General features: G+C 33.7%; 4 protein-coding genes across 7 annotated transcripts in view; 2 read left to right on the plus strand and 2 right to left on the minus strand.

Moving 5' to 3' along the window:
* Positions 1-799: 799 nt before the first annotated feature.
* Positions 800-7,233, plus strand: LOC105197656 (Golgi phosphoprotein 3 homolog sauron). Its single transcript, XM_011164130.3, has 4 exons — positions 800-1,759; positions 1,850-2,096; positions 2,164-2,339; positions 3,814-7,233. Exons 1-4 carry the CDS (start codon positions 1,490-1,492, stop codon positions 4,060-4,062), a joined length of 942 nt encoding a protein of 313 aa, XP_011162432.1. The 5' UTR covers positions 800-1,489; the 3' UTR covers positions 4,063-7,233.
* Positions 7,234-10,184: 2,951 nt separating this feature from the next.
* The window catches only part of LOC105197653 (hemicentin-1), a 245,057-nt gene continuing 228,466 nt past the window's right edge, over positions 10,185-26,775 (plus strand). For 2 of the 3 annotated variants that reach the window (XM_039454417.1, XM_039454419.1), the window contains exon 1: positions 14,414-14,711. The gene's annotated coding sequence lies outside the window, so the exon portion shown is untranslated. Of the gene's footprint in view, positions 10,596-14,413; positions 14,712-26,775 lie in introns of those variants that run through there. The other variant, XM_039454418.1, reaches the window with a different exon arrangement.
* LOC105197654 (damage-control phosphatase ARMT1) lies at positions 11,386-14,266 on the minus strand. Of its 2 annotated transcripts, none has more exons than XM_011164127.3 (7): positions 14,157-14,266; positions 13,487-13,587; positions 13,163-13,268; positions 12,809-13,053; positions 12,558-12,740; positions 12,069-12,471; positions 11,386-11,983 (listed from the first exon to the last, which is right to left on the minus strand). In XM_011164127.3, the coding sequence occupies exons 2-7, from the start codon at positions 13,567-13,569 to the stop codon at positions 11,651-11,653; spliced, it is 1,353 nt and encodes a 450-aa protein (XP_011162429.1). In that variant the 5' UTR covers positions 13,570-13,587; positions 14,157-14,266; the 3' UTR covers positions 11,386-11,650. The 2 variants fall into 2 exon arrangements, with proteins under 2 accessions (XP_011162429.1, XP_025987336.1); XM_026131551.2 differs by lacking the exon at positions 14,157-14,266 and adding an exon at positions 13,868-14,066.
* LOC105197655 (venom acid phosphatase Acph-1) lies at positions 19,438-26,023 on the minus strand. The gene is made up of 7 exons (XM_011164128.3): positions 25,623-26,023; positions 22,989-23,221; positions 22,789-22,899; positions 21,839-22,104; positions 21,177-21,457; positions 20,779-20,984; positions 19,438-20,697 (listed from the first exon to the last, which is right to left on the minus strand). The coding sequence occupies exons 2-7, from the start codon at positions 23,127-23,129 to the stop codon at positions 20,527-20,529; spliced, it is 1,176 nt and encodes a 391-aa protein (XP_011162430.1). The 5' UTR covers positions 23,130-23,221; positions 25,623-26,023; the 3' UTR covers positions 19,438-20,526.

Here is a 26,775-nt window from a genome sequence, read left to right on the forward strand (position 1 = left end):
TTTAACATGTGTTAGTTTTCTATGTTTCACAAGTGGTTATAAAACAATAGGTACGTTTAATAAACATATATAAACATATATAAATTATATATCAGAGTAAATAACCATAAAGTTTCAATTAAAAAATTTTAATTAAAGTTTTGCTTATTCTCTTATCTATTTAACAGATATACTGAAATAACTTCACTTTTCCTTATCTAGCAATAAATGAAGAAACGTGAAGTTTTCAATTAAAAAGCCATCAAGTGAATTTCTCCAGGAAGTGAATTTCTAATAGAAAAAAGATTAAATAGATAAGAAATACAGACGTGAATTATCGCAATATTAAACGTTAAAAACAATGAAAGTTTTCAACTTTCTAGTCGATCAGCGCACTCAAATATTTAGGTACGGCATGCTCGAAATAGCGGAAACGCCCTGTACCTTTCGTACAGCAGGTATCCACTTCCGGAAAAGTGGGAGGCGCTGGCTCGCCATCTCACAGTTAAGGCTATAACACACACCTTCCATAACCGTAACCATAAGACGTACCGTAAGAATTAGCCTATTACAGTCGAGAATTAAGAAATAAGAATTTGAATTCTCGACTGTGATTGGCTAATTCTTACGGTACGTCTTATGGTTACGATTATGGAAAGTGTGTGTTATAGCCTTTATTCCCTAGTTCGATCACGTGCCGTGCGCGAGGGCCAATGAGCATATGGAATAATCTGGTAAACAGAGCCGTATCGTTCGGTTGGTATGGAAGATATCTCTGCGTCCTGGCGAGCGGCTAGCCTGCTCTGTTCGCTGATTCGCGTTTGTTACCGCGGGTGCGATATTGCGATATACGTTCCCTACGTTCCCTACCCTTTCCGTTCTTTTGCCTCTGCGTGGCATGAGTAACGACTGTAACGAGTGGTGACACGCGCGTTGGTCTATATCTCTATACGAGTTTGATGCTCCGAAACTGTTTTGCGATTTCGCACGTGCATTTTACATTGCCTTCTTCACAAACGTGTCGTTCCTGTCGTAGTGGTGAATCGGTGACACGCGGTTAAACGCGGCCTACAGAAGGCTGCGGCTGCGGTGCGAGCAAAGGTACACACGATCCCACACACATTCCTCTCACGTCTCCTCATCGTCCGTCACGTCGCTCATCGCTTGTGCCGCGTCGCATCGCGCTGCGCGCCATCCGCCGCGCTGACTGTCGTCGGCCCATCGCGAGCAATCGTGACGGAGAGGTCAACGAGAGAGGCAGAGGCCTGGCCATCTTGGATGAGACATGTCGTTTTGGGATAAACGTCAACGGCACAGTGTTTACCGTGCGATGGACGCCCGTCGCGTCACTTACCTCTAATAACGCCATCGTCTGAAACGGACAGTTTCCGTCCGTTTGGCTGAGCGTTCACGCCGACAAGGTGGTGATCGCGGTGGGGTATTCCCTCCGGAGGAGCACGCAAACCTACTCCACCAAGTGGTGGTCCCTTCGCGATACCTGTGCCGCACGATGAATCGCGGTGACGGGTTGGTGCAGCGACGACGCGTGGTCAACAGTGGCGGCAGCGGCGCCGGTGGTGCTGGCAGCGGCCACGGCCAGGACGGCCAAAACGCCGACCTCGTTGGCCACAATGACAAACTGTCTGGGCAAAGCCCAGACACAGACTCTCTGTCCCAGAAGGATCTCAATTGCAATCCCACTATCGATGATGACTCCGACAAGGAGACACGTTTGACCCTTATGGAGGAGGTCTTGCTGCTGGGGCTCAAGGATAAAGAGGTTTATTTCACGTTCTAAAGATTCTTCGATTCTCTATAAATTCCTGAAGTGGCCCATGTTTAACCCTCTGTCCTCTTTTTTTTTTCATAGGGATACACATCCTTCTGGAACGACTGCATAAGTTCTGGTTTAAGAGGATGTATTTTGGCAGAGCTTGCCTTTCGGGGTAGGGTGGAATTGGAGAAGGCTGGCATGCGTAAGAAAAGCCTATTGGCTAGAAAGCTCCTTTTGAAAAATGATGCGCCTACAGGAGACGTACTGTTGGATGAAGCTTTAAAACACTTAAAGGACACAGACCCACCTGAAACTGTGCAGAGTTGGATAGAGTACCTCAGTGGTTAGTTTCTTTATTGCTGTACTCGTGTACAAGATGTTAATTATAAAAATGTCTTGCATGATTGCAGGAGAAACATGGAATCCTTTGAAATTAAGGTATCAATTGAAAAATGTCAGAGAACGACTAGCAAAAAATCTTGTTGAGAAAGGTGTTTTAACAACGGAGAAGCAAAATTTCTTATTGTTTGATATGACTACTCATCCTCTTACCGACAATCTTGCCAAGAGTCGTCTTGTAAAAAAGGTAAATTATTTAGCTTTTCTGTAGAAAAGAATTTTTTAATTTTTAATTTGAATATAACATGTCTATGAAATAAATTTGCAAGCTGTCTTCATTTTTGAGACTCATATATGAGTATATATATATACAGGATGATTATTACTGAATGTCCCCACTTTTTACCATAGGTGCATGATTTACCGACGGATACGTATTTCTAATATTATTATATTAGAAATTACAAATGCATACTCCTATGGTAAAAAGTGGGGACATTCATTAATAATCACCCTGTATATCTATATGTGGCAATACATTTCACACTGATAAAAACTGATGTATGTATTTATTATGATAACATTACTATTATATATAGTATTAAACTAACTTATCGGATCATAAATATTATTATGGTTTAATAATAGAAATCTTGTTAGATCTTTCTACCACATTCTTTCAGAGATAAGTGGTATTTATTTAAAAAGAAAAACTCCCTAACTTGTGATCTTATAATTTGATTTCTCATACACCTATAAACTTCTCATTTAGAGATTTATTTCTACAGTATTTGGTATATATTTGATGTTATAATGTCGTTATGCTATTATCTACGGAAGTAATATCTTATCTTTATATATGAAATATCCTACATTGATTAGGACGTATGTTGGAATGGAAAGATAACAACTCATGAATTAAATACATATATACATATATATAATTATATATAGGGTGATTTTTAAATATGTACAAAAAATTGAAGAGGAATATTTTTTGGCTTATTTTAGAAAGAAATGTTTGATGGATATTAAATATTTCTTCGGTACTGAAAAATGATTTTCAGTATTACATATACACGCACATCAAATTTGAATGAAATATTTCTAAGCAATGTCCAGATTTTCGAAAATTTATATTTTTTTCTTAACTTTGACATTCTATATTTTAAAATATATATTTGTAAGATCTTTTTTTTTAAATAATCTAAGAAATACTTTTCTTCAATTTTTTGTACATACTTAAAAATTCCCATACAACATACTTAAAAATATCCTGTACATATATATTTCTTTTAACTTTTTGTACTTGTCACCTTGTATATATGATTTGTATATTTTTTATCTTTTTGTAACACATTTATTATCAATTTAGTAACAATACATAATAAAATGATACATATTTCAAGAAAATTTTTATATGAATAAATAAATCATGTACTTATTTTTATTATTATATTATTAATTGAAAAAGGAAAAGATTTATGCAAATTTTTTAATTTACTGATCAAATTTTATAGAATTAAATTTTTCTCTATTATTTTGATTATTTTTGCTAAAAGATACACATGCTCTTTGAATAAAAGTATAAGAATACATAACGGAAAATAGACAATAGGGAAAGAAATTATGTCCTACATTTTGTATAAAAGAATATTGATAGTGAATTGAGTTATATAATCTATAAATAGAACAATGGCATGTTATTCTCTGTTTTCCAGATCCAAGAGGCTGTATTAGGCCGTTGGGTAAATGATGCCGCTCGTATGGATAGACGAACATTGGCATTAGTTATTTTAGCTCATGCCGCTGATGTACTAGAAAATGCATTTGCGCCATTGTCAGACGACGATTATGAAGTAGCAATGCGAAGAGTACGGACATTATTAGACCTCGACTTTGAGGCGGAAGCCGCTAAACGTAACGCGAACCCCGTACTTTGGGCTGTATTTGCTGCATTCACCAAGTAACAGTTACTAACTCTTAAATTTCGTGGACGCGGAATAGTTTTCTACTATTAAATTCTATTATTATGTATTATACAATACTATTATTCTTATACTAATGTGAATACTGAACTTAATGATTTTGCATATCTTTTAGTTGCGACAGTTATACGAAAATAGATAAAAGAACATTCTTGTTACATGATGAGATAATTCAGACCAAATAATCCGTACTCGACTATATAGAAAACTTTTAAGAAATTTTATTCATTTTTGTTATTGTTATTTAACCCTTTGTGTCACTTTTTTTCTAGTAAACATAATAATATGAAATTTGGTATGCGGGTTTTGGACTTGCTGAATATGAGTACGGTGTGAAAAATACAAAATTTAAAATAGCGGATCCAAAATGGCGGACAAAATTATCAAAATCATTGGATTCACTTGAAATTTACTACTTAGAGGTTTTCAAGGTTGCTGATTACAAATCTGACATTAAAAGTACAAAATTCAAAATGGATTCAACATGACGGACGGAATTTTCAAAATTAATCGAATTTGCTTGAAAACAGCTACAGAGAGATTTTTGGTATCGCAAATTACAAATCTGGAGCAAAAAATATGAAATTTATAATGGAAGAGCTAGTTTGGTGGATATGTTTAAAAAAGCTGCAACTTTGTAAATTTTTTTTGTATTTTTTTGTATTTTTATATTTTCTTATTATATTATGATTTATTTGTCATTTTATTATAATATATCTTTAATCTTTCAATTTTATTGTACCTATTGTAAAATATATTCGAAACCAAAATCTTATATCTAAAATAAATCGTGCTAAGAATGATAACGTAGAAAATAATTATTTATTGAATTCAAACAAAGATGTACAGTCGCCTGCATTAGAGTTGCGACACTTTCTTCGATGGTTTTCGGAATGTAGACTTGCTCATTGAGCGGCGAACGTAACTGGGTCTTACCTCTCGATCCAACCACGTTCGCCGATGAGCAAATCTACATTCCAAAAACCATCGAAGAAAAAATGTCGCAACTCTAATGCAGGCGACTGTATTTTACAGGATTTGCAAATCCAGTATGCAAAGGCTTAGCTTTTGTGCTACGCTGAGCACAATGTATATTACTTGCCATTCGTAGAGGTAAGTGGTCCAAATTTTGACGTTGTTTCAATAGAATTTGTATTAGCCATATTGGATTCGCCATTTTGAATTTTTAATTTTTGATATCGGATTCGTAATTAGCGACCTTGAAAACCTGTAAATAGCAAATTTTAAGCAAATCCAATGAATTTGGATTAATTTTGTCCTCCATATTGGATCTGTCATTTTGAATTTTGAATTTTTGACATCATTCATAATCAGCGACCTCGAAAACCCAGATAGAAATTTTGAGGTATAGATTATAGGGCAACATTTTATACAAACAAATTTAATCTATAAAAACAGCAATTTTTTGGTATATATTTATTAACAACAAATTATTTTTTAAAATATCATTCTAAAACTTATTTTATTACGTAAAAGAAACCTTTAGCAATCCAGCAATATCAAATATGCTAAAGGAATACGTGAAACAATTGATTTATTGATAAAATAATCTTGGATGGTAGGTGTAGCTCCCAGAGCTACACTGTGACGCAAAGGGTTAATACATATTTAATAGTTAAATAACGAATATATTCGTATTTAAATATTATAAAATAATAAGAAGCGTGAATGTAAGCCTTGTGCTGGATAGTATTGTTTTATTTGGGAAAGAATTGAGTGCATTACGTTGAGCTTCAGTCTACACCTTCTTGCTTGTTCATTGTGTTTACGAATATATCTATTCATAAACATAATATAAGATGCAGGACACTATGCGGGGTGCCTCAAAATGGAGAACGGGCGTGGTATAGCGTTGAAAAAATCTGAATTATATGTTCTTAGCCATAATTTTGTGAAATATACAAGTATGTACATATATTCCTTTGAATCCTAACTTTTAATATGTAGTATATACATATGTGCCTCTTTGTTTATGTTATATAGAATTTCGCATTATATCCGCGAGTCATTTAGATTAAGGATGCAAATAATTTGATGCTACAAATGCTTTGAAGCATTTGATTGACCAACCAGAATAAAGAATTTTATTGATTGACCAATCAAAGAATATTTGTAACGTTAACTTCTTCGCATCCAAAATCGCATTCTTTTTACATATTTTATGTTTAATCGATCTACACATGCATTTTTAATCTTTCTCCAGAAAAGAATTTTAGATATTTTTGAAACCGTCAATTATTTCATTCATTATATAGACAATATTGACAGACATTTCACACATAACTGACCTCATGCGATGTTACGCGTGTCACATTTCTGATAATCATATAAATGTTATGAATTTTGTAAGAAATTCTCTGCACAATTACATCTATATAAACGTTCATTTTTCATACAAATCATTATATGGGTGCAATGTCTTCTAATATAAACTGATTGTACTGATAGTATTACCATGTGGCAGTAAAGTACTCAGATTTGAAACGAAACAAATTATGTATCATTGATTACCAATAGTTTTAAATTTCTTAGATAACTGATAATTTCATTGTAATCTGATAATTGAACATATTAATCCATATATAATACAAACTACTTGTTCTGAGATTATTAAATATAACAAAATTTTATGATAGTTACAAAATAATTTTGTAATTTGTTAATGTCCTTATGTGAAATAATGAAGAAGATATTTATTGAGACAAAAAAGCATTGGAGCTAAATTTTCTTATTTTTGAATAAAAAAATTATTTTATTTAAACAAATTAAAAAATAATTTTTTAAATTAATTTTTTTGATGGTTTATAAGACCATATATTTCAAAAGCATTTTTAAATATGATATGAAATATGCTACGCATGTTTTCAAAGCATCTGAATTATTCTAGCTTTCTAGTTTTCTTTCCAAACGTTCTATTAAATGATTATTTGATAATGTAAAGATAATTTTTTACAGTTTAAAATAAAATTTTATAAATTTTAATAGTGATTTGCTATGGAATATTACGAATATATTATGATTATATTGAATATTATTGGATTCTACTATTGGACGGAATATACATATATGTATATTGTAAGAGTAGCATAAAATGTATCGCAAATATTTGTAGTTACCTATAAAAAAATAATTGTAATATAAGAAATATTTTTGTTTATTCATGTGCTTTCTTGATTATACAAATATGATTTAGGTAACAATATTTGATGAAGATATGTAAAATTAGAAATATATAATAGATATGTAAAATGTGTAGATAGTGAGAACGGAAGTAACATTTGAAAGTAAATGCTAACCATAATAAGAAAAGAAGTTTTCCATAAAAAAATTAAATTTCTTCTTAATTTTATGTTCAAGTTGTTGAAAATAAAGTACAGAAAAGGAATAATAATTGCTCAGAATAGTAGAATTAATTTTCAGTTAATATTTTTTCAAGTATTTTCAAGTTTTTTATGATCGGTACTTTCCAAATAAATTTGTAAAACGTATATTAAATTGATATGAATGGAAAGGTGTTGAATTACAGTAATGTAGTGAAATATATTAAGTGATTTTTAATTATTTTATATATAATATTCTAGATAAAACTTCAATTAAAATCCAATTTTACAATTATTTTATTCTAATATCTGTTAATTCTATAATCTGCAATAACGAATATTTTTTATCATTTATAGATATAAAAGTATCTATACACATCCTTTATAAATTTTTATTTATAAAAAAAATCGTCTAATAGAAAAATTATTTAACATCATGTTAGTAAAATACTATTTCATCTAAAAGTTTGCTGGGCAAGCATATATCAACATGTAAATCAATTTACTAATAATGATAATAATAATTAGACTATAATACATTTAAGTAATTTACTTGAATAAATAATGATTCATTAGTATATATTATAATGTTTATTATTATTATTTATTTATTATTGTTGTTGTTATTAGAAAGTTATAATTGTTAATATTACTGTAGTCTTTACTACAGCAAAATGAATATTTCAATATATTCACAAATAATTAAACAGTTTTCGTTAAAGCTTTGTGAATACTAATATAGGTAATTATTTAGAACAAGGACCTCACCTCAAATCTTAATAAAAATGTACTTTTTCTTCCAGATTCTTTCATTTTGTGAAAATGCATCAAATGAGTATATTTTTATTAAGATTTGAAATGAGGCCTTTATTCTAGACAATTACCCCAACGTAAATTTCTATTACATTTAATTTTAAATGTAATAGAAATAAATGTAAATCATTAATGAGAGAGTTCTACCGCCACTTGGTAAAATACCTATCTCTTTTATGATGCTTTGAATACAAAATCAGTAAAATAGTAAAACAGTTAAATAAGTTCTACTAAATTATGGAATGAAATATATACGTTTTATGTTATATAATAATGATAAAATTAATATTATGTGGGATAGTCAATCTCAAATCTCTTATGAATTTCATTAATTATAACTATGTACGAGGCATTATTCGCATTATTAAAGTTTCATAATGAAAAACATATCTTTATATATTTGAATATTTGATGAAAATTTAAGAATCAAAATTTCTAGTGAATTCTTGAGAATATCTAAATATTATTTTAAAAGATTGGTCTATTAATCATTGTATAATCACATGGATATTAATTCAGGTTATATTTGTCAAAATTATATTTCTTACAATTTGCAATTTAAAATTTACTTTGTGTGATACAATTTGGTGTGATAAATTTATTATACACTGTGTCGAATTAATATCCAATTATTTAAATCAAAATGTAGAAAATTTATATATATATATATATATATATATATATATATACACTTTGTATAAATATAGTATTATATTACAGATTTACTTTATAATTTTATGTGCACATACATATATGTAAAATACCGCCAATTGAAGTTCAATAAATAAGAAGTAATAAACAGTTATTATTTTTTATTAAATTTCTTTTTCGATTTATATGTGCAATAGAAAAAATATGGTTTTACATGATTGATAATAATTGATACAAAGGGTTTAGCAATCTTTTAAATTGTATACGAATTGAAGTAAAGGGCTTTTCATAACTTATAATTTTCCAAATAGGCAGCCAACAGAGAATAATTAACTTTAGTCAATGTAAAAGCGTTTTGTTTAATTATAACAAAGAACAAAAAGTTTTTAATACTACAATTCGCTAAACACTTAAAAATTATTGTACAGACTTGTAAAAAAAAAAAGATATAATCATTACTATGTAGTGGCAATTTTTAAGAGGATCCTACATACTGATCGCATTTCAGAATCAATTAATTTTCGAATTTGACAGATGTCAATTGTCAATGTATAGGTTAGACCTCGAAAAGCACGGCTGTTGGCACACCTGGCGAAGAAAGCGCCAAACGCGCGTTCAATCGTTCTCAAGTGCTTTCGCGCGACCGATTTATTCGTCTCGTCGCACTGCACCAAGAACAATTTACGCGAACGCAATGCGAGGCGCGAATAGCGGATTGTAGGGATGAATGAACAGTAAATACGAGTACAAATTGACTCACCGTTCGCCGCTGGTTGTTCCGTCGAGATCCGTCTCGGTCACAGCTCTCGAACATTCGAGATCCAAGATTCTCCTCACGACTCACGACAATCCTCTTGATTCACATTTGGTACAAACGGGCGACACTTCGTGTTACTTCCGGTACTCACGCGCGTCGAAAACTTGGGATACGAGGCAACGAAGAAGATGCGAAACACGATTAAACGTGACACGACTTTGCCCTATGCATCGTATCCGACACAAGTCGACACGACGGGACAGATGCTGGCACGAATACTCGACGGCTCGACACTCCACGGTACTCTCGAAACACTCGTTCGCGTCATAAACTCCAATAAACTCGTACGGGACGACGAGGATTTGAGTTGAAACGCACCGCGACCTTCCGCCGTGCTCCCTAACCGACCGATTGCTGCTACTGCTTAGTCGGCGTAGCGGCTAGCGGCGTGACGCGTGACTCACGTGACTGGCGCCTGCGCGCCGCTGCGCCGCTACCGTCGCTGTTACGCAGTAGCAGCCTAAGCAGCCAAGCAGCAATCGGTCGGTTAGGGAACACGGCGGAAGGTCGCGGCGCGTTTCAACTCACATTCTCGTCGTCTTGAACGAGTTTTTGATGCGAGCGAGTGTTTCAAGAGTGTCGTAGAGTATTGAAAATGAAGTGATGTGTCGGGCATTCGTGCCAACATCCGTCGTGTTGGATACGAAGTCGTGTCGCGTTCAATCGTGTTTCGTGTCTTCTCCATTGTCTCGTATCTCGAGTTTCCGATTCGCGTGAGTACCGAAAGTATTTTGAGAGTGCCGAAAACGAAGGATCGTGCGTTCGTGCACGATTCGTGAATCAAGATGAATCGTCCAGAACCGTGAGGAGGATCTTGGATCTCGAATGTTCGAGAGCTGCGGTGGGGCGAGACGGAGCTGGTTGGAGTTGGACAGAGCAACCAGTGGCGAACGGTGAGTCAATTCATTTGTATCTACTGTTTATTCGCCTCCACATTTCAGTATTCACGCATCGTTCTGATTTTGCGTTCGCATAAATCGTGACAAAAACGATTCAATGAATCGCGCGAAAGCTGTTGGGAGTTAAGATAGGAAATTTTGAAGTTTGTTTACGCGTGCTCGGCGCCCCTATCGCCAGGTGTGCCAACAGTCGCGAGTGACGTGCTTTTCGAGATCTAACCTGTATGTATATTGAACATCGTATCGTAGTGTATGTTTACGTTGTAGAGATGGCGTCTCCAACAACTTGACATCGTAACAGCTAAAATCTAAATTGTGGGCATGGTTATGGCCATTCTCAGGCTTCTTCTTTTCTTTCATTTGATTTGTCTTGTAAAATCTATCCCAGTCAAGTTTTTTATGCGTATTTTTATTCTACAAAAGAATTTGGTAATTTGTGAAATCAATTCGAAAATTAATTTATCCTGTAATGGGATTGGTACTTCGGATCTTTTTAAATATTTATAAGAGACCTTATCATGTTTATCATTACACTGCATAATTCAATTACAAATCAATAATATTTTAATAACTGGCAAGTTTTTTCATTCATCGATTGATCAATCGCATTATGCACAAATGCAACTTTATTTTGTAAAAGCTGCATTTGCGCATAATGTGATTGATCAATCGATGAATTAAAAACTTGCCCAACCTTGTGAGGCAAAAATTTAATTTACACAAAATAATTGTATTATAAGGTAGTTTAGTTTGCAAAATATAGATGAAAATTTACAGTGTAACATATTAGAAAATAGTTGTAATTAGATTTTGTGTATACATATAGAAATATACATAATATATGCACAGACTATAACGGATCAAATAATTAATATACAAGCACAGAATAAATATAGATATGTTACAAAAAGTATAAAGATTTTTTGATCATCAGTTTTATACATATATTGATACATGATATCTCGTGCATATGTACAAATATTGTGCTATATAACTTTATATATTTTTATAGGACTTTTTAATTTTGTTTTAAAGAAAGATCTAATATTTTAGATTTTAAACAAAGCTGCTTGAATGAGACCGTACTCTCCAGTTATCAGTTTATCTTTATGATTTTCAAAAAATTCGGCTGTATCATTTGGTAGTCCGACACAAATATCAGATTTCATAGTGCGCAAACTTAAAATATTTGTTGGTTGAAAATCGCCCAATGCAGCTGCAAAACTTGTATTATACTTAAAATTTACATCACCTAGAAGCTTTCTGTAATTCAGATCACCTTTAAATATTACTAATTTAGCGTCGGAAAATTGGGCATATATATTCTTTTCTTTTTCTTTCATTTGCGTGAAGTCATACGGTCCTGTCCAATAAGGCTCTTCCTGTTTAATAAAAATAAAAAATCATTTAGACTTCATATAATTTTACACAATAATCTAATGTATGATTTCAAAAATACAAATGTACCTTGATACACCAAATTTCGCGGTCCATTAGATTTTTGAACGTCTTGCCCAATAATTGGATATTTGGATAATGGTTTAGTTTATTCATGTAATTCAACGTCCATAGAAAATCGTGAATAGTTGTATCACTCACATACCATGGGTATAGTTTTACATGGAACGTTATCTTAGTCATAGGTACAATAGTAACCAAAAAAGCTGCTAAACACAGATCAGTGAAAAGTTCGTATCCTGCATTATCAAGTACTATGTGAACATTATCATTCTCTTTCATCTTTTTGTTTATGATGTCCCAAACAATTTCCCAATCGTTTACTACTATATTCTGGTTTAAAGACTCCACTATTACAAGTGGATTACCAGTTTGGCTAGAAGGGGATCCTGCAGTTGCAGATAGATCATGTCTGTAAATATAAGAACCACTGTTTATTCATAATGCATCGTATAAAAGAGATGTATATTAAAATTAGGTTGAAACAATGTATAGTACCTGTTACCCCACAGGCTCAATTTCAAAAGCTTCAGAAAATCATTCTTCGAATTGTCCTTATTATATTCCTTATTACATATTATGTCTTTTATATACAAAGCAATTAAGTCCATAGAATCAATGGAATTAATGAAATCAGTTTGCTTATTATACTCGAATGGATCGTAACTGTGTAAGATATTCCTAGTATTGCAAAAAAGACATTTTAGCTTGTTAGAAATATGTGTTGCGTTTAGCATATTAAAGCTTACGTTAAACTTATTTCTTGAGCTAACACACGATACATATAGCCTTCGCAGTATAACCATGTTGTATTAAACCACATGGGAATTCCATCTTCTATGTGTGTTCGATACTCCAGATATTTATTCCATTCCTCTGCATCATTAATAACTGCTGTGTTTAAACGCAGTGGCTTCAATGTTTTATTAGTGACTATTTCATTTTTCAGCTGACTTATAAATCCTATAATCTCTTTCATATCCTTCTCAGCATCCTATAATTAAATAACGTATATTGTGCATTTTGAGGTACAATGGAGTAAAACTAATTGCTACATTGCACACATATGTATATACATATATATTGACTTCTGTAAAGATTACCTCACTGTATGTATTTATAATTTTGCTTTTATTCTGGCAGAACGTATCAACGATTTTTGTTAATATCACTGGTAATCTGTCCCTGATTGTCACATGAGCGTAACTTCTGAAACACAAAAAATATTATTTTGTTATTTTCAGCTAAATTTCTTGCATTGATTGTCTTTCTCCCTTTTCTCTCTAATGTAGAGAAAAAAGAGAAAAAATAAACTGTGCAAAGATGTTTCTGAAAAGAACATCTCATTTCTACATTTCTCCTATCAAAGGTCAGCGAGTTGATAACAAGCAAACAAGCAAAACAGAATTAAGCAATTCAAAAATTACCGCTTATATATTCCAGACAATGGTAGACCAAAAGGAGTATATATGTCCTGCAAATTTGGGATTCTGAAATCGTTTTCTGCCATCGTGTACACTGATATTGCCTGCACATACAACACAATATAGAGAAAAAATAAAATGACAAGGGAAAGCAGAGCAAGAACAAAGAAACAGAGTCTGTAAAACTCATTCTACAATATTTTAAACACAGTTGTAAATGATTGTAAAGTGTTGTAAGGTGTAGTTATACATTTCCAAATTAACTTTAATCTCGGTGTTTCTTATGCTTGGAATTAGAAAAAGATAAAAAAAAAATTGAACCGAGATTAAAGCTTATTTACATTAATAGAAATGAGCATACAACTGCACCTTACGACCACTTACGACTACGTTTACGCTATTGTAGAACGGTTTTTCAACGTCGCGCGTACACCGCGTGTAGAACGAAATAAACACATTTCACTGTTCGTTTCTTTTTGTGTATATATTTTACTATCTACAAAACTATTAGTACTATCTGCCAAGTACAGTAACGAGTACATTTCAAGGAAGAGAGGTTACGCAAGTGACCTTATTACAAGAAAGAAGAAAAAAAAAACATTTGCGAAATTGCACTTTAAGCGATCTTTTATCACTGCGTTTTATCGTGCAGCGAAACGTCACCGGCTCTCACCTAATCACGCTCTATCTCCGCCAGATGTTCTCGGAAGACTATCTACGAACGTAAACACACGATCGACGGTGAGAGCGAGCGGAGCAGTCGCGCCGTACGCACGCAGGCGCAGTCACGCGAGGAATCGACGATCGACTCCTCGTTCCTCGCGCGAGGGATCGATCCATTCCGCGAACGCAATCGATATTGAAAAGGATCACGCTCATCACGCGCGGCGGCGACCGGCGCGGCGACTCGCTATGTCAACGTGGGGGCGGGCTAGATAATCGGCCGTTTGTTCTCCGTCTTCCTTTATTTCGTCTGCGGTTAACTGCGCGCGGTTTTGCGGCCGCCGTCCGTCGCGTCGCCTCCCCGCGGCCAAGTTTTCGCGCAAAGAAATTTCATTAACGCGGAAAGTTTCCGGGCCGTGCTTCGCGCCACCCCACCAAACCGAGACGTCGTCGCTGTCGCACTTTTGTCCGTTGCCGTTCCGCGGACCTGCGGACGCGGTTGGATAACGAGATCTGTCGGTGGACGTGCTCGCGACGCTCGCATGAGGAAATCCGCAAGATCCTGGTGAGTTTAAATCTGTCATTAATTACGAGAGCGTTCATTTTTTATCTATATTTTTTCTAGTCCTTGAGGTTAAGGCTCGACTCTGTCGCGGTGCGACATTGTTTACGTGACATCAGAGGCGAGAAATTATACGCAATAAATAGGTATTAATTTACGCTACGTACAACTTTAGTTTTTCTCTTAAAAGCATAATAATTTTCTAATCCTGAATTCCTTAAAATTTCATAATTCTGGAACTTGTGAAATATGCGGCAAACTGAGACACTTGTCCGATATGTCACATAGAAGTGTAAAGTAATTCCTGAAATAATGGTATATTTTTCTCACCTATCACAGTTTTTGACAGCTGAGAAATGTAATTATTTCAAGATTATTTTATACATACTTCTACGTGACACATAAGATAAATGTCATGTCAGTTTGTCGTACATGTTAAAGATTTTAGAATGACGAAATTATTACATTTTTGAGGAAAATAAAAAAAATAAAACTGTACTTTCTCAATTAATTTATGGCGTATAATTTCTCGCCTCTGACGTCATATAAACGATAGCTGTTTGATCGCGTTGCATTTTTATCTTTTAAGAGCCCGCACAGCACGTAATATTGCGATATTACAGCAATATTACTGCGATATTGTAATATTGGCGCAATATTGTTGCAACGTTATCTACGTGCTGCGCGGAGCCGCGCGGGAGGATTCGTGGCAAAAATGCAGGTAAACAATAGGCACGTGACCCCTCGTGGATTCCTTCCCATCGGATATTCGATCTCTCAAGGATACGTTCTGGATACTTGTCTCACCGTCCACCGTCTCAACGGACGGCGGACATCGGGTACACGATAAATGAATTGATTAGCTTCCGTGAAAAAGTTTCGTTCGCGTTATAGCCCGACGGGGCGCTCTATCACACTTGAATTTACATAATGATCGTTGTGAGGGTACATTAGCTTCGGGGGTAATGGCACGACCCCCTGCTGCCCTCTCCCCCCTGCCTGGCGAAAGTTATGGCGCAGATACGGGCGCGCGGGGCGCGCGGGCGAAAAGTAAATTCGAATAAGGCGGTCAAATTGTTTCGTTCCCGCTGCGCGCCGCGCGCTTTTTGCCGCGGGGGAGCCGAAACAGGAAACTCCGACGATAATTCAGCTACAGCTGCACGGCGCTTTAATAAACTCGGCGGGGAAGACGACCGCAAAAGCAAAACTCGACGCAAGACTCTCGTTCCGACTCTCTTCTGTCGTACGGGAAAGAAATTGACCGAGACGCTGCTTTTCGCACAACCGCACGTTCGCTTAAAATCTCCTGCCTCCGATTATCGATTATTAATTCTAGAACGATATACCGACACACTCAATTGAATTTTTATTGCTTATAATTTTCATAAAAATAAATATAATACATTTGTTTTTCAATTAAGAGTATCCATCAAGAGAGTAACAATCAAGAGTATCCACCTAACGTGTTTAAATCTGCCAAGTAAATTAGCCGATCTTTAAAAGAAATATATGCCGTACCCAGTGTATCGTTCTAGAGCTAATAATATTACATCTCTCTTCAATAACGAAGCACGTTGGTCAATTTTCTTTTCGTGCCCGAGAGCGAAATCGGAATGTTTGATGAAAAAATATTCCATCAATGAACGTTTGATTATTATTTCTGTGCTTCTTATGATGTTAATATATTTTCATATACATTGATTGTTTGATAATTTACTGTTTTTTGCGCCAGAAAAGAAAATTCATTACAAGAAAATTTTGCGACATTGGAATTTTAGATGGTACATAATGACAATTAATATGTTAAAAAGAGAAGAAATTATATAGATAGAACACTTTGTTTTCGAGGATTTATCCAAGTATTTTTTCACGTGTCAATCACGAGAGGAGAGAGATCCTCTTTTAATCACTCGATCCATTTTGATTCAAACAAGTTTGCTCTTCAGTTTACACTATAATAGAATCGATGGTAATAATAATTAGCGATCGATTGCCGTTGTACACATTCAGAGTTTAAATTATGATGAAGTTATGAGGCATTCTTCTAGGAGCTTTGCCAAAAATTTAACGTTTCGGGACGTTTCTAGATTCTAGGCTAAGAATGTGAGAGCGTTTTGTTTTTATCTCGATTTCCAGCGATGCGACGAGAGTCTCGGCATGACCGATCGTTAAACGTCACGGTCGCAACACACGGGCAAGATAATATCGCCGGCGTTGCGTTCTATTCCTTCGAAATGAAATCTGTGCCGGTGGATTCGCCAGCCCCCTCGCTTCCACCCTCTCTCTCGCTCGGCCCTCGCCCGTTCCTCCCATCCACGGGAGATCTGGGAGCAATGTTGCTAATTACTACATACCACCGAATGCGGCATAACCCGCGACCCATGAATTCCACCGCGCTGTAGCCGATGGTGTACAGTCGCAAGAGTCAGTTTTCATCCGTGTAATTTGTGGAAATTGCGGTTTCCTATGAGCGTGAGGCGAACTGATAATGCACTACCGAACGTCAGCTCGGTGCTACACTTACATTCCCTAATATTATACGTGTGCACGTACATGCACACATACACGCGAGATAAACGCTAGCTTTTTTTCCATCCCAGATTCACAAATTAGTCGGTAAAATCCGGATTACGTTGCGAAAGCCGGAGGAACTATCTCTTTCTAGCGGTGTACCTTGAAACTCCCGCAGCGGTTTACAAATCGTCGTTATTCGCAGACCGAGACACCGTTCAATTTAATTTAATTTACTTCACCGATTATCGTTGTTAACCGGTGAATTAGATCGAGATGTTTCAATAAGTAAAGAAAATTATATTTACGATTTTCTGGATATTTTTCATGCCAACGTAGATGTTGTTGGAATATTAGAAAGAACTCCTTGTTTCTTGTTCTTTTAATGACAACTGACACCTCGTCGTCACGATCTTACGAGCCTCCGCGTGAAATTGATTAGCACGGTAGGGCAGTACGGAAAAGATTATTTCATACAGGACAAAGTCGTAAATACAAGGGCCACATGGCCAACGCTACTTCGTGAAATGAAGAAAACCTGCGATGAAGATGATACACGTGCGAGGGTATCGAACTGTAAAAAGTGTTAGTCACCTACCTAATTGACGTTAAAACAATATTAATAATGCTAAACTAATAATTATTTCGAAGCTCTTTCAAGTGCTTAGTGTTCTCATACATAAGTGGCGACGTATATATAAAAATAATATATAAAACAAATTAACAATTTATAAAAAAAAAAATCTTGTTTTCTCTCTCTTATTTTCAAAGTTGATCAAGGGTTAATTTTTTTCTAAAATTTTTTTCTTTTGTAACTTATTAAAATAAACCGATACATATAGCTAGATATAATAAATATTAACATTTATAAATGTGTAATAATAAAATTAGAAAAATTGTGTATTTTTTCTTTTTAAAGAGCTTTTTTCTTAAAATGTGTAATCCTCGCTGCTCGAAGGTAAGAATCAGTCGTATGCATTTTTACGATGTTGCAACAATATTTCTTCGTGCTAGCTGAAAGTTCTCAACGGACGTTATATTCTACGTCTCATGCCGAAGGTATATTCCAAAGGGCATAATTTAAAGAAGTTTCTCTTGAGGTTGTCGCGAACCAGCGCAGCAGCCAAACGAAAACCCAGTTTGAATGTAAGAGTATGTAAATGATAGGAGCTGCCAGGAGAGAGTTCATTATAACCGGCATGGTGCGACCACAAAATTGTTCGCGGAAACTTTTGTGAATGGCAGTTAATTATAATTAATTCCGTATTGTCTACTCGACAGCTCGTGCTAATTCCTCGCCGCCGACGAATCGCACGCGAACGCGAACGCGAACGCGAACGCGAACGCGAACCACGGAGTTTCAGTTAGCACCCTCTCGTGCAGACAAATTATTACGAATGTTCAATTAAATCGTGCGTTTTCAAACTAACTTCCGCATGGTAGTCTTTTCGACAAATTTTGCATTTTCTCGACCGTTGTGTCACGCGCTCGTCTGGGAACTCGAGGAATGCTCTATTTAACCTTTTCTCAAATTCCTTGTATCTGCACAACGCAAACTCATCATTCCGCAATTAAAAGCAACTAATTCTTTGTAAATTAACTAATAATTTCATTACTTGACACAACAAATTCGCAATTCAGAGTTTAATTGTGAGGAAACTGAAACATTAACTAGAATTCATTGAAAAGGATTTTAGATACATATTTTCTGCCGGCGCGGCGGCGTATCAGAATATACGCGTGCAGAATACACGGATAAAATTATGTATTTTCTATCGGTTGTAAATTAACGCGATCATAATCACGACGTACAGCATAAATGCAATTTAACGACCGTGTATAATGGAAATTGAATAGTGATTAATTCAATTGTAGTATTACATCGTTAAAAGTACAACGCAACTCCGTCGTTCGATGCAAGTGCCCCGATGCTCTGTATCCGCAATTAGAACGATTTCGCGAGTTTAATTCCGCAGAATTAGGAGTGCGGAACTGGTTCTTCTCATCCGGGCAACTCTCGGAAATTTCAAGAGTTTATCCCGGCGGCGGAGCGAGGGTGGGATTACAGGAGAAAAAGGGGTAACAGAAAAGGATGGCTCGGCGAACGAAAGAAAAGCGAAAAAGAAAGACGAACTTTGTCTTTAGAATAGCTGAAACCTCCCATTCTTTTCCGGCGACAAGTTTCGGCAATGATTTTTAAAATTGAAAGGACACGGCGGCTAATTCGGTATACGATAAACTAGATTGTTTGGCACCGTTTCTGTCTCTTGCAAAAATTCTCTAAACTCTCAGTACGATTGTTCTTTATATGATATAGTAGTGCTTTTCTTAACTTGCGTGTGTGTACGTGTGGATAGAAGAAGAGATATAGGTCAATACATTTTTATTCATGAGATTTACATTTACAACAATGTTGAATACAACAGGTAATACAATATAACTGTAAAAATATTTTCAATCTTATTTTATAATTTATATACGCGGGGTATATGTTCTATAACTACAACTATACACACAATGTATGTAAAAATAATATATTCTTATAATTTCCTCGTAGTATTATAAGAGCTCGAGTCCTTGTGTGTAGAATCAAATTAAAGTTCATCAGCTCCTGACGTAAGCGGCAGAAGAGCAAATTAAACTTTAGCGTTGATATCTGCTTACGGTCGAAAAGATTTAGCTTTAATGGAAGTTGAGAGTATATCGTGGAACAGAAATGTGCGGTGTATAGGCCCAACGAATCGCCGCGATGGTGTGTGCGAAATAATAGGGTAATTGTTATGCTACGGCACGGTAGGCGGAGGATCTGAGCTCCGTGTCTTCGATAAGACACGGCTCTGAGCATACTTAACGAACTTAACTTTCCACGATCGTATGGGCATCTAGTTTTCGGCGGTACGATACCAGATATAATGAGGAAAATGTAATAAAACTGGACCGATTTTATTACATCAGATAGGAGACGGTACTGTCGTATGTAATGCTTTACCCGTTTACCATACTGTAAAATTTAAAGTACACTACTTTAACGCGACGACGTGACGACGTGACGCGTTCTTTGCTCCAATCAACTACTTCACTTATAAATAAAATCAAGTTGCTAATGATGATAATAATGTTAAACGTTTTTCACTTTCCATTCGGCATAAATGTCGGTTGATTTTAATTCCATTTCTAATGGACGAATAATAGAAATACTTTGTAAAAGAAACATTATTGTGAATAATTAGTTTTGCGAGAAATTTTGATGGAAACTTTGAAGCTTTGTTTAAAAGTGTTCCATTAATTCTCAGATGAAATGGTAGCATTAAATGGTAGACAAAGACGTTTCTCTTTTCGGCTTTGTTGGATGACACGGCTGTTTAAATACAGTAATTGACTCCGTTAATTTGACAAATTTATTGTACGGACATAATATTTCGCATCCGGGAATTTGAACTTGTAATATTGTCGGTGGAATACCCAAGTAATGTAATACCTGCAAGAAGCGAGTGTTATCCATCATTTATTTGTTAGTCAAGTGACTAACGTTACTCGTGCAAATAGAAATAATACTTACTTTAACAAAATACTCCTCGTCTTTTTTGCGTAATTCTATGATAACGCTACTTGTATACTCCGGAATATGATATTTGGATATATTTAGAGCGTGTAGCAATCCAGCCACATTTATGTCGTGTGCGGAGAAGAGATTAATTTTTCGATCCGGTAAACTTTTATTGATCACTTTGTTCATGTCGTCAATTACTCTGTTCAATAATACACCTGCAAATAATCGTATGAACATTTTATAAAAATATATTATACATATAAAAGTACTATTAGAAAAATTTATTATTTTTCAGTATTTAGATTAATTCAATTTAATTCTTAAATACGTGACAATATTTAATCAGAATTACATATTACAATTATAAACAAAATATATATATTTTTTTTATTTAAACAAAAACATGCCTCCATTGAGATTATTTAACTGGTCATAACTAAGGAGCTCTAAGAATAAATGAACTGCATTTGAAAGAGCGCCTTTTGGAAATATGTCATGCGTCCAGTTGGGTAAAGTCAGGTTCATATTTGATTCCGCATACAAAGTATTGTACAAAAGAGCGAGGTCTGTGAGATTAGTGATACTTTTTCCTGTATGTTTTGATGTGATCGCCATCAAATCCTTAAATTCTTCTATTTTCTCTTTCACCTTTGGATTTTTTAAATAATCCCTGTAAATTTCTCGATATCTGTTCAAGAAAAATGCATACGCAAGAAAAAATTTTTAATATTATTGTCGAGAAATAATTATAAAAAAAATATTTAATCTATGTAATAATTATGATCATTTATTAGAAATGTTTATTACAATTTCTTTAAAATATAGTGTATTTTTTATAACTAAAACTACGAAATCTTAAAACTCGTTGAAATATCTAAAATAATATGAAATAGATATTTTTGTAAAATATATTAATTGTATTGATGATTTTATTATTTCACAATCGCAAGGAACAAAAATGATCAATTCACCTGCGTTGCGAAGTATTCTTGTGAATGTAGATATAATCGGAATATTATTGCATCTTATCGATTTATAATAATTAATTGCAGAAATGAGCTTTGCTTACGTAGAGCACACAATTGGAAACAGCAAATCATCATTAATTATTGGTGTATATATCAAGTCTATCGGTTGCCAAGAAAGTTTTTCGTTCCATTTTTGTTTGTCAATAGGTGGGTAAAGCGCCGCGAGAACTAATTGTAAGGTCATCTTGGTTCGAATCACTTCCGTGCAACGTGCGTAGACATACGGTGGGTAATACACATCTCCGAGAAAACTGTTGTATTTATTTCTTAGCAGGAGCCCCAACTCGTATGATCTTTGCTTGCCATCCTTAAAAAGCGTTAATAAAGATATAGAAGAGGAAGAAAAAACTGTGACTGTGCTATTAATATTTCTTGTCTCGGAGGTGACGCAAATTTGAAAATAAAGGAGCAATGTACTTATTCCACGCGAGCGAAAACGAAGAAATGAGAAAAATGTCGATCTTTCTGCTGTCGTGAGCGCACTTACCTGCGCGACCGTATATTCGCTACGATACACTACGAAGAGTTGAAGACGCAACGCGCATGCATTAATACTAATTTATATATGCAGAACATCTCACTTTTCGCGCGAATTATATTTCAAACAAAACATTTTTTTCTTAGCGACAGTGTCGAGACATTTATAAATTTTTGAGTTAGAACAATTGAAAAAAAAGGGTTTTTATAAAACTGAACTCAAATAAATAACAAAATAATACTTTTTAAATAGTTTTAAGCGAAGTCCGAATGTAATTTTAATATAAGATTTAATTAAAAAACATACGATGTTGACACTTTCACTACGAAAAAATTAATGTGATATTGAGAGAATTCTTTTAAAAAATGTGTGTCGCAAATGGAACAATCTAAATATAAACTTTAAAGATTCCTTCCGCAAATACACGATGCAAATGAATCACGTCATGAGACTTAATAATAAAGAGCTCAAAACAGTTTGATATAGCTGAAATGTATAAAAATCAAATCTTACATTAGTCAACTGTCCATCGCCAACCGGATAGAAATTGTGGCTGTTGTATGGATCATTTGGATAAGATTCTCGGCTCGACCTGTCTATTGTGCGATCACCATGTCTGAATACCTAAAAATTCCAAATTTTAATTGTGTTAGTTTTGCACATACTCCGATGTACATTGTTTTATTAGGTACTGTTATTTTTCACATTATTACCGTGCTGACTAATAGTAATTCTGAATCGTCTTCTGCGTGAATTACTTTTGATTCCGAGGGAATAACCTTTGCAGTCCACGACGTCGTTAAACAGGAATAAAATATTAACGTGATGTTTATGAGACGTTGAAATTTCGCCATTTTCTAGACTTCTAGTCTATTATATTTCTTCTAGAACTCTTCTACGTGTGAATGAAACTCAAATATTCCGCAACGACGATTCTATTACAAGTCTACAATAAAAATTGTTTTTGGCACTTTCTACTTTCAATCATTTTAATATTTGGTTGTGAAGAGATGATATTGCTGTACGTTGTACGGTTTTGTTTGAACTGAGACGTGGCGCTGAGTGATTTTGAAATGTATAAATCATAACAAATGTGGTTCACCTTTTACTCACTCATGTCTTTTTGCGTAAATATTTATTATTTATCATCGTGTTTTTCACGTTTAAATTTTACGTGCGCGCTAAAATTTTATTTAGGCATCCAATTTGTTTATAAGCTTAGATTTTTATTACTTTCTACAAAAGACGGAAAGAAAATTCTTTTAGTAATTGCTTAAAAACCCATGTTTAATAACATTGCTAATGATCAAGAGATAAACCACGAATTCAAAATAAACTCAGATATCTGACACAATTAAATAAAACGTTTATGTCTCTTCACACGGTTTATCGCAAAAAATATTTAATAGTACGAAATGCACACAGAGAAATGAAATTTTTACATTTATATAAATATATCTCTAAAATCATACACGAGCCACCCGCGTCGATTAAAGTCAATGACACCATTCTAACATACATCTCTATAATATTAAAGATTATTTTGCTCTGTTCTTTGCTGTAATTATGAGATTTTTGTAATTATCAAAGATTACAATTAAAATTTAATTCGAAAAATTTTAAATTAACATGTAATTTATATAATTAATAATTATTTTTATAATTTATATAAATAATTTTTATAAATAATAATACACGCAAGCGATTTTTTAACGTGTAATTTTTAATATTATTTTGTTACATAGAATTATTGTTTAGGGGAACTGTATAATAAAGTATAATGTGTGTAAATTTTCACAAATAAAATTGTAATGAGACAGTGTTTACATTTGATATCTATAAAGATGTATATTTAGCATTAGAAAATATGGAGCAAGGAATTATGATATGAGATAAACATCTTAATTGTATTACGAGGAATTAAAAATATCTTGAACATTGAGAACGTGCCCTACTTATTAGTACATTATCTAACTTTATGTAAATACATATGTTACATTGTTACGTAAATATTACAAAAATACTACATAAGAAAATACACATTATTTAATCAAATTAGCTCATGATAATCAATTAATCCAAGTACACAGTTGTAATGATTAGATTTTTCAAGATATTTACAATATCCCATAGTAGCGTCCGTGATAAAATTGTTATTGTCGCCAGGAGAATCGTATTATGATAGAACGAAAAATATCCTGATGTTGAGCTGAGCATTCGAGTAATTTAATCAGAGGAAAGAGATTTATTCAATGGTAACGAAACAAATTATTTGCAAAGCTCAATTATTTTTTTAAATTAAATAACTCACAAGTTTTATCTGTCACTCATCTTGGATTATCTTCACAAATGTTTCGGCATATGGAGAAAAAGAAAAGAATGTTTAAATATATATATATATATATATATATATATATGTATGTATGTATGTGTATATATATATATATATGAATTGTTACAATAGAAAATTAGGTTCACGTTATTAGTAGCGACAATTTACAATTGAGGTCACACTACTAGTAGTAACTATTACAACGTAATAGTTCTTCGAACAACTTTTTAAGCGTATAATGTTCGAAAGAGTAAAAAGAATCGAACTTAAATTCAATGAATTTAAAATATATCACTTCTCATTAGAAGAACTTATCGTGCAAGGAGTTTAAAAGCGAATGAGGAAAAGTATAAAGTAGTTTCAGGCCGCACGGTAGCTAACTTTTCTTCTAAGTTTAATACTGATGAACTACGAGAATGCCCGAATAAGAATATGAATACCGAATAAATGGATGAACACGTGCTCGAAATAAAATGTTAATATAAAAAATAATAATAATTGTAAAAAATTATAAGTATTATTTTCTTTTTTATATGTTAGATCAGCTAGATAATGTGGTCGACTATTTTTAATTAAATATTTAGGTAGTAATAATCTGGATTATTCTATTTTTGCGCTATTTTAAGAACGTTTTAACAGTCAAAAGTAAATTCAGAAATGTCTCCTAAAAAATATTCAATTCTACTATTGATTTATCATTAGATAATTGCTTATTCCATTTATCCGATAATCTGAAGAATCCAAAAATCTTGATAATTTTTATTTTCTTTATTAAAGTCATCTCGATCTTCATTCAAAATAAAAATTTAAATTGATAAAGTTTTGACATCCTTATTATTACTTTAATTTACTAAAGCAAAATAAAGTTTATCCATGAAGAATCTTGCAAAATTATTTTCAGCAAATAAAATAAAAATTCTTGACAAATCTGTCTGTGGTGTAAAAATTAAAAACTAACGATATTGTTATGGTAAAACATAAAATATATTGTATGTTATTTTTCAACTTTCTTTACCTCAAAATTCTGAAGAGAATTGGCGATATTAAGATGATGGGAGGAAAATTACGATTGTGAATTCTTACACTTTTCATGTAACGAGACAACCGATTTCTTCGACGACTATGCGCTATCAATTCATTATATATCGTATCTACATTAGTAGATTAGTAGTACACACATATGTCACATAGTTGTATTTCTTTTTCTAGTTTCCACGCACTCCTCTCTCCCGTGTATAATCCTCCTTTGTTCTCGCTTCAAGTCAGACTCAAATAGACCATTTTATCTCTGATAAATTCTATCTTAATCGTGTTCCCGAGAATTCGTATTTTCTTAAATTCTCTGTAATTACAACAGAATTTTCAAGAACTTCTGATTCCAAGAACATCCACGACATTCTATTCTCTGTCACAGACACCTTTTCAATTATTTTTGATATTCTTAAATTTTATTGAAAAGAAAAATTAATTAGGAAATAAAATTTTGGATAAAATTTTTACGAAATCTATTTAAATGCATAAGATTTAAAGATACATGAACTTTTTTTGTCTGTTCATCATGTATGCGTGCACGTCTTACATAAAAAATGAATTAGATTTCCGTCCATAGCTTGAAATTATTGAGAAATTTCCACTTTACAATATACATATATAGTTGTTATATATGTCATATTTTAGTAATGAATCATATTTTAATAATTTGATTAACGATTATACTTATGGTTTGCTCCCCAAATGTGTTCTTAATCGTGAGGCGTCTTACTCTCTTGATTATACGTCGCTCGTACATTTTCACGTGCATAACATTACGTAGGATCATAACAATTGCTATGTATCTTTAAATTCTAGGAAAGATTTACGTTGCAAATAACTTGTAAATCTTATCGTCGTGATTATCTGTATAATCATAAATCGCTCATGATACATATAGTATCATTTGTTATCAAGAATGTAGGAAATTTTTTGAAATTTCGAGAAATTATTATTCACGTGGAGGACTCCCCCTCCCTCCTCATTCATGTATCGCTTGACGCTCGAATTTTTGCACGCGTAATATTAGCACGTTGAGATTTACTTCTCTCCGAGATACCCGAGTGGAATAATGGTGCAAGTAGAACAGGCTTTTAAAAATTTAGCGAGTTTGATTACGGTATCGCCTCTCTTTGCCG

Source organism: Solenopsis invicta, chromosome 10, assembly GCF_016802725.1.
Source record: "Solenopsis invicta isolate M01_SB chromosome 10, UNIL_Sinv_3.0, whole genome shotgun sequence".
NCBI classification, from domain to species: domain Eukaryota; kingdom Metazoa; phylum Arthropoda; class Insecta; order Hymenoptera; family Formicidae; genus Solenopsis; species Solenopsis invicta.

Excerpts from the sequence above, each read along its gene's own strand:
- LOC105197656 (XM_011164130.3), top strand. The coding sequence starts at position 1,490 with ATGAATCGCGGTGACGGGTTGGTGCAGCGACGACGCGTGGTCAACAGT. Across the intron at positions 1,760-1,849 it reads TGGGGCTCAAGGATAAAGAG|GGATACACATCCTTCTGGAA; the intron begins GTTTATTTCACG and ends TTTTTTTCATAG. Across the intron at positions 2,340-3,813 it reads AGAGTCGTCTTGTAAAAAAG|ATCCAAGAGGCTGTATTAGG; the intron begins GTAAATTATTTA and ends TCTGTTTTCCAG.
- LOC105197655 (XM_011164128.3), bottom strand. The coding sequence starts at position 23,129 with ATGGCGAAATTTCAACGTCTCATAAACATCACGTTAATATTTTATTCC. Across the intron at positions 21,458-21,838 it reads TTTCCAATTGTGTGCTCTAC|ATATCGAGAAATTTACAGGG; the intron begins GTAAGCAAAGCT and ends TTTCTTGAACAG. Across the intron at positions 20,698-20,778 it reads ACGAGGAGTATTTTGTTAAA|GTATTACATTACTTGGGTAT; the intron begins GTAAGTATTATT and ends CGCTTCTTGCAG.
- LOC105197654 (XM_011164127.3), bottom strand. The coding sequence starts at position 13,569 with ATGGCAGAAAACGATTTCAGAATCCCAAATTTGCAGGACATATATACT. Across the intron at positions 13,269-13,486 it reads TTGTCTGGAATATATAAGCG|AAGTTACGCTCATGTGACAA; the intron begins GTAATTTTTGAA and ends TTTGTGTTTCAG. Across the intron at positions 13,054-13,162 it reads TTATAAATACATACAGTGAG|GATGCTGAGAAGGATATGAA; the intron begins GTAATCTTTACA and ends ATTTAATTATAG.